The following is a 7260-nucleotide window of genomic DNA, read 5'->3' as shown; positions in this document are numbered from 1 at the left end:
GGTGTGGTTAGATGATGGTGGGGTGGGGTTAGATGATGGTGGGATGGTGGTTAGATGATGGTGGGGTGGGGTTAGATGATGGTGGGGTGGGGTTAGATGATGGTGGGGTGTGGTTAGATGATGATGGGGTGTGGTTAGATGATGATGGGGTGGGGTTAGATGATGGTGGGATGGGGTTAGATGATGGTGGGGTGGGGTTAGATGATGGTGGGATGGTGGTTAGATGATGGTGGGATGGTGGTTAGATGATGGTGGGGTGGGGTTAGATGATGGTGGGGTGGGGTTAGATGATGGTGGGGTGGGGTTAGATGATGGTGGGATGGTGGTTAGATGATGGTGGGGTGGGGTTAGATGATGGTGGGATGGTGGTTAGATGATGGTGGGGTGGGGTTAGATGATGGTGGGATGGTGGTTAGATGATGGTGGGGTGGGGTTAGATGATGGTGGGATGGTGGTTAGATGATGGTGGGGTGGGGTTAGATGATGGTGGGATGGTGGTTAGATGATGGTGGGGTGGGGTTAGATGATGGTGGGGTGGGGTTAGATGATGGTGGGGTGGGGTTAGATGATGGTGGGATGGTGGTTAGATGATGGTGGGGTGGGGTTAGATGATGGTGGGATGGTGGTTAGATGATGGTGGGGTGGGGTTAGATGATGGTGGGGTGGGGTTAGATGATGGTGGGGTGGGGTTAGATGATGGTGGGATGGGGTTAGATGATGGTGGGATGGTGGTTAGATGATGGTGGGGTGGGGTTAGATGATGGTGGGATGGTGGTTAGATGATGGTGGGGTGGGGTTAGATGATGGTGGGGTGGGGTTAGATGATGGTGGGATGGTGGTTAGATGATGGTGGGGTGGGGTTAGATGATGATGGGGTGTGGTTAGATGATGGTGGGGTGGGGTTAGATGATGGTGGGATGGTGGTTAGATGATGGTGGGGTGGGGTTAGATGATGGTGGGATGGTGGTTAGATGATGGTGGGGTGGGGTTAGATGATGGTGGGGTGGGGTTAGATGATGGTGGGATGGTGGTTAGATGATGGTGGGGTGGGGTTAGATGATGGTGGGGTGGGGTTAGATGATGGTGGGATGGTGGTTGGCTTCTGGTTGAATGATGGTTGGATGGTAGATGGATGATAGTTGGATTCTGGTTGGACGGTGGTTTGATTGCGATTGGATGATGGTTCAATGATGGTTAAATGGTAGATGGATGATGGTTGGATTCTGGCTAGACTTTGGTTGGATGGTGGATGGATGATGGTTGGATGTTGGTGAGATTTTGATTAGATGGTGATTAGATGCTCCGATCCAGCTCAGCTGGTAGAACATGAGACTCTCAGTCTCAAGGTAGAGGGTTCATGTCCCCCGTCCAGCTCAGTAGGTAGAGCATGAGACTCTCAGTCTCAAGGTAGAGGGTTCATGTCCCCCGTCCAGCTCAGTAGGTAGAGCATGAGACTCTCAGTCTCAAGGTAGAGGGTTCATGTCCCCCGTCCAGCTCAGTAGGTAGAGCATGAGACTCTCAGTCTCAAGGTAGAGGGTTCATGTCCCCCAGCCAGCTCAGTAGGTAGAGCATGAGACTCTCAGTCTCAAGGTAGAGGGTTCATGTCCCCCGTCCAGCTCAGTAGGTAGAACATGAGACTCTCAGTCTCAAGGTAGAGGGTTCATGTCCCACACCGGGCGCCACCTTCCTGTGGGCTCTCCACCTTCCTGTGGGCTCTCCACCTGCAGGAAGGTTCTTAATGGGTAAGAGAGAGAAAAAGGATGGATGGATGGTGATTAGATGATGGTTGGATTTTGGTTGGATGGTGGTTGTATGACGGTTGGGTGGTAGTTGGATGGTGGTTGTATGATGGTTGGGTGGTAGTTGGATGGTGGTTGTATGATGGTTGTATGTATTTGAATGCTGGTTGGATGGTATCTGGAGGACGGTTGATTGGTGGTTGGATGGTAGTTAGATGGTGGTTGGATGATCGCTGGATGATGGTTGGATGGTGGTTAGATTTTAGTTGGCCAGTGATTGGATTCTGGTTGGACTTTGGTTAGATGATGGTTGGATTCTGTTCAGACCTTGGTTGGATGGTGGCTGGATGGTGTTGAGATTTTAGTTAGATGGTGATTAGATTCTTGTTAGATTGTGGTTGGATGGTGGTTAGATTGTGGTTGGATGGTGGTTGGTTTTTGGTTGGATGGTGGTTGGATAATGGTTGGATGGTGGGTGGATTATGGTTAGATTTTGGTTGGATGGTGGTTGGATTCTTGTTAGATTGTGTTGGATGGTGGTTAGATTGTGGTTGGTTTTTGGTTGGATGGTGGTTAGATTGTGGTTGGATGGTGGTTAGATTGTGGTTGGATGGTGGTTAGATTGTGGTTGGATGGTGGTTGGATGGTGGTTGGATGGTGGTTGTGTAACCATGCACAACCACACTTCACTGCCGGTGGCTGGCTGGCTCAAGCGCTCCTCCACTCTACGTTGTGTTTGTTTTATTGAATGAAGACGGGAGGCTGGACGTTCATTCTCTGGATATGAAACAATAAGGTCCAGTCCGGTTCTGGGCCGCTGGGGGCGTTTCCACGCAGCACAGTACAACAGAAGTACACATTCATTACCGGAGGCTAACAAGCCCACAGAGTATTAAACACAGATACACTTTTAAACTGGTGAGACACACATGAAAAGCAACACTCCGGTAATATACAATACACACACGATTACATATTGAACAAGTATGAATATGAATGTAAAGTATTTATACGCTGTGCTGTCCGCTGGCCTCTAGGCAGCAGCATATACACACAGTTCCTGAGGGAGGCGCTGTAGAGCCATTGAAATATTTCATTAACTACATTCATAACAAGTGGAATTAAATAACACATAAACCTTGTTACAGTTGGATAATGGTTAGATTTTGGTTGGATGGCCGTTTGATGATGGTTGGATGAGAACTGCGCTGTCACTGCGCTGTATTCTGCGCACGTTTCTGCGCTGTTGAAGAAATGTTCGTGTCAATAAAGTTTGTTGCGGAACGGCGGACATGCGCGCTGGCTGCACACTGCAGGGACCCGCAGCTCCGGAGCGGCGCAGCGGAGCGCGTTTCCCCGAAGACTTTCACCTGCACGCCGGCCTCTTCTCCCGCTCCGTCGACCTCTCGTGTGCCCCTCCACCGCTGCTTCCGGACCGGACCGAGCGTAGCGCGATGCCGGCCGCAGCGACTCGCTGCTGAGGGCCTCAGGGAGCCGCTCGCCATGGCCTCTGTCACCGGCTTCTCTGCGGCTCGGAGCTCAGACAAGCACCGGTCCTTTTCGCTGCTCTTCTACCGGGCTGTGCGAGACCTGAAGCCGGTGTGGATGCTGGAGGACATGCGGACGATGGAGGTGTTCTACCGGGAGGAGGACGCCACCCTGAAGATGTACAGCCCGTCGGAGGCACTGCTTTACGCTATCGTGCACGACCACCAGGCGTACGCGCAGTTCCTGCTCAGCCGCTACCCGGACGACGCGCTGGCAAAGCCCGGCGAGCGCTTCTGCTGCTGTCCGTCCTCCGCCCCGCACCTGGCCATGGCGGTCCGCTACGACCGACGCTACATCCTGGGCCTGATCCTGCAGGAGACGCACCGGGTGCCGGGCGCGCCCCCCCCGGACCGAGCGGGCTGGAGGACTCCGCTGCACCTGGCCTGCGAGCTGTGCCGGCCCGAGGCGGTGCTCATGCTGCTGGGGAACGGGGCGTCTCCACTGGCCGAGGACCTCGGCGGCCTGACGCCGCTGGACTTGACGCTGGAGAAGCTCCGGGACTCCGGGGCGGCGGGGGCGGGGGCGCGGGTGAGCGACCGGAGGCAGTGTCTGGACAACCTGCTCATGTTCAGACCCAGGCTGGGCCGCCACATGAGGGCGGCTCTGGACCGGGAGCCAGAGCTCTGGATCCCGCTGCTCGGGGAGGACACGTACGGGTACCTGACCGGGAGGAGCCCCCCCCCGCTGCTGCTCAGCGCCATGCAGACCATCCTGCAGCAGCTGCAGCCCTCCAGCTTCCCGGACAGTCTGCACGACCTGCCCATCCCTCCCGCACTTAAACCCCCGGGGCTTCCCGGCAGGCTGGGGGGGCACTGACATAGCCTCTGTGTGTGTGTGTGTGTGTGTGTGTGTGTGTGTGTGTGTGTGTGTGTGTGTGTGTGTGTGAGTGAAAGAGAGCTGGTCACATTATAAACATGCACGATAATCAAATGTAATCTAATGTAAAGTAATCTAATGTAAAGTAATCTAATCCCACTGAGTGAATTAATGGAACAAACAGCCATAATATGGACGTTTTTAATTCTCATCAGAATCAGTGTCGGACGTTTATTCTGAAGCGTTTCCTTTTTAACTAAACTGGAGACAAACTGTCTAAAGACACCGGAGACAAACTGTCTCATGACACTAAAGACACTGGAGACAAACTATCTAAAGACACTGGAGACAAACTGTCTCATGACACTAAAGACACTGGAGACTGGAACTGCAGACGAGCTGTTCTACTGTTGTATTATGTGATGTATTGATCAGTGATGGGGACAGGATCTTATTGATGGACGGCTGATTGTAAACTTTCTGTACCAACCACCATGAAAATGAGCTGCAGGTTGAATCATTAAAATGAAGCTGAACGACTTTTGTTCCTTTATGAGTTAAATTGAAGGAAACGTTTTCTTCTGGAGACCATATTTAACTGGATTCACTCAGTCAAACTGACCCGATTCACTCAGTCACAATGACCCGATTCATTCAGTCACAATGACCCGATTCACTCAGTCAAACTGACCCGATTCACTCAGTCACAATGACCCGATTCACTCAGTCACAATGACCCGATTCATTCAGTCACAATGACCCGATTCACTCAGTCAAACTGACCCGATTCACTCAGTCACAATGACCCGATTCATTCAGTCACAATGACCCGATTCACTCAGTCAAACTGACCCGATTCACTCAGTCACAATGACCCGATTCATTCAGTCTCCATCTCTCATCACAGTCACCATCCCTCCATTACAGTGTCACCATCCCTCCATCATAGAATCACCATTCCATCTCACAGTCACTATGACTCCATCACAGTCACTATCCCTCCATCACAGTCACCATCCCTCCATCACAGTGTCACCTTCCCTCTGTCACAGTCACTATCCCTCCATCACAGTCACCATCCCTCCATCACAGTGTCACCTTCCCTCTGTCACAGTCACCATCCCTCCATCACAGTCACTATCCCTCCATCACAGTCACCATCCCTCCATCACAGTGTCACCTTCCCTCTGTCACAGTCACCATCCCTCCATCACAGTGTCACCTTCCCTCCATCACAGTCACTATTCCTCCATCACAGTGTCACCTTCCCTCCATCACAGTCACCATCCCTCCATCACAGTGTCACCATCCCTCCATCACAGTCACTATTCCTCCATCACAGTGTCACCTTCCCTCTGTCACAGTCACCATCCCCCCATCACAGTCACTACCCCCCATGACAGTCACTATCTCACCATCACAGTCACCACCCCTCTATCAGTCACCATCCCCCCATGACAGTCACTACCCCCCATGACAGTCACTATCTCACCATCACAGTCACCACCCCTCCATCACAGTCACTCCCTTCCTCCACATTGAAACTCCCTCCCTCCATTGTGAGGTTCTAGTTCAGGGCTGGTGCCACGGCCAGTTCTTAAATGAGCACCACCAAAGAACCGGTTCTTGTTCCACCGTTAGCGGAGCCAGTAGAGCTACGTCACTGCGTCACTCCAAAACGTGATACGTCACTGATTTCACCAATGTAGCACTGACAGCCTCGTCCAGGAACCAGGAGACGGACTGTACCAGTGGTTTAGTCCGGGTCGCTCCATCTAGTCTGACCTGAACCTCTGATGCACCAAAGAGAAAGAAGACATTACGCCTCTTCGTCTCTCTATTGGTGTTTTTTCACGTCCGTCTTGTTTTAGTCCAGAGCTCCAGAGTGGACATAGAGGGACAAAAATAACACGTGTATGAGTTTGGGTCTTATTTTCCACCATTCCAACATTCCATAGTGACTTTCTGCTCCTTTCACTTTATTTCTGGACGTGTCTGAATCAAAAGCTTCAACATGGAGGAATGGAGGTGTAGAATGATAGAACTGCTCTACAGCCGTTTCCATGGTAACCTCTGTAAACACTCTGATTAAAGTTCTCTTTCACATGAAGCCATTAAAAGGCTCATTTTATGCCTATAAACTCCAGCTTTCATTTACAGTAGTTTGTAGTTTGTTTTTTAGTTGCTGATGAACTAAAGTATTCATTATAAAGAAGTTCTGTGGTTATAAAATAATATTGGAGCTGTTCTGGAGTTCTTTGGTGGTGCTCATTTAAGAACTGGCTCTGGCACTGGCCCCGAACTAGCTCCTGGTTCTTTTTGGTGCAAAAGCCCTATGAGACTCTCTTCCTCTAATGTGAGGCTCTTTCCACTGTCAGACTCCCTCCCTCCACTATAGGATTAAATCCCTCCATTGTGATGCTCCCTCCCTCCAGTGTCAAACTCCCTCCCTGAACTGTGAGACTCCCTCCACTGTGAGGCTCCCTTCCTCCACTGTGAGACTCCCTTCCTCCACTGTGAGGCTACGTCCCTCCACTGTGAGACTCCCTCCCTCCACTGTGAGGCTACGTCCCTCCACTGTGAGACTCCCTCCCTCCACTGTGAGGCTACGTCCCTCCACTGTGAGACTCCCTCCCTCCACTGTGAGGCTACGTCCCTCCACTGTGAGACTCCCTCCCTCCACTGTGAGACTCCATCCCTCCACTGTGAGGCTACGTCCCTCCACTGTGAGACTCCCTCCCTCCACTGTGAGACTCCATCCCTCCACTGTGAGGCTACGTCCCTCCACTGTGATACTCCCTCCCTCCACTGTGAGACTCCCTTCCTCCACTGTGAGGCTACGTCCCTCCACTGTGAGGCTACGTCCCTCCACTGTGAGACTCCATCCCTCCACTGTGAGGCTACGTCCCTCCACTGTGATACTCCCTCCCTCCACTGTGAGACTCCCTTCCTCCACTGTGAGGCTACGTCCCTCCACTGTGAGACTCCATCCCTCCACTGTGAGGCTACGTCCCTCCACTGTGAGACTCCATCCCTCCACTGTGAGGCTACGTCCCTCCACTGTGAGACTCCCTCCCTCCACTGTGAGGCTCCCTCCATCCCACCCTCCACTGTGAGACTCCCTCCCTCCACTGTGAGTTCAAAGTCACAATGGTCT

At 52.2% G+C, this 7260-nt stretch overlaps 1 protein-coding gene across 1 annotated transcript; it reads left to right on the top strand.

Annotated features, from left to right (window-relative positions):
• The first annotated feature begins 3032 nt into the window (after positions 1–3032).
• On the top strand, positions 3033–4637 carry LOC308126120 (ankyrin repeat domain-containing protein 9). Its single transcript, XM_080490255.1, has one exon. It carries the CDS (start codon positions 3243–3245, stop codon positions 4101–4103), a length of 861 nt encoding a protein of 286 aa, XP_080346381.1. The 5' UTR covers positions 3033–3242; the 3' UTR covers positions 4104–4637.
• The last annotated feature ends 2623 nt before the right edge of the window (positions 4638–7260 follow it).

The sequence above is a fragment of the Lipophrys pholis genome, assembly GCF_963383615.2.
Source record: "Lipophrys pholis genome assembly, chromosome: 21".
Taxonomy (NCBI): Eukaryota; Metazoa; Chordata; class Actinopteri; order Blenniiformes; family Blenniidae; genus Lipophrys; species Lipophrys pholis.
Note: the sequence above shows the minus strand (reverse complement) of the source record. Positions and strands in the feature narration are given on the sequence as shown.

Coding starts and splice junctions, on each gene's coding strand:
- LOC308126120 (XM_080490255.1), top strand. CDS start 3,243: ATGGCCTCTGTCACCGGCTTCTCTGCGGCTCGGAGCTCAGACAAGCAC.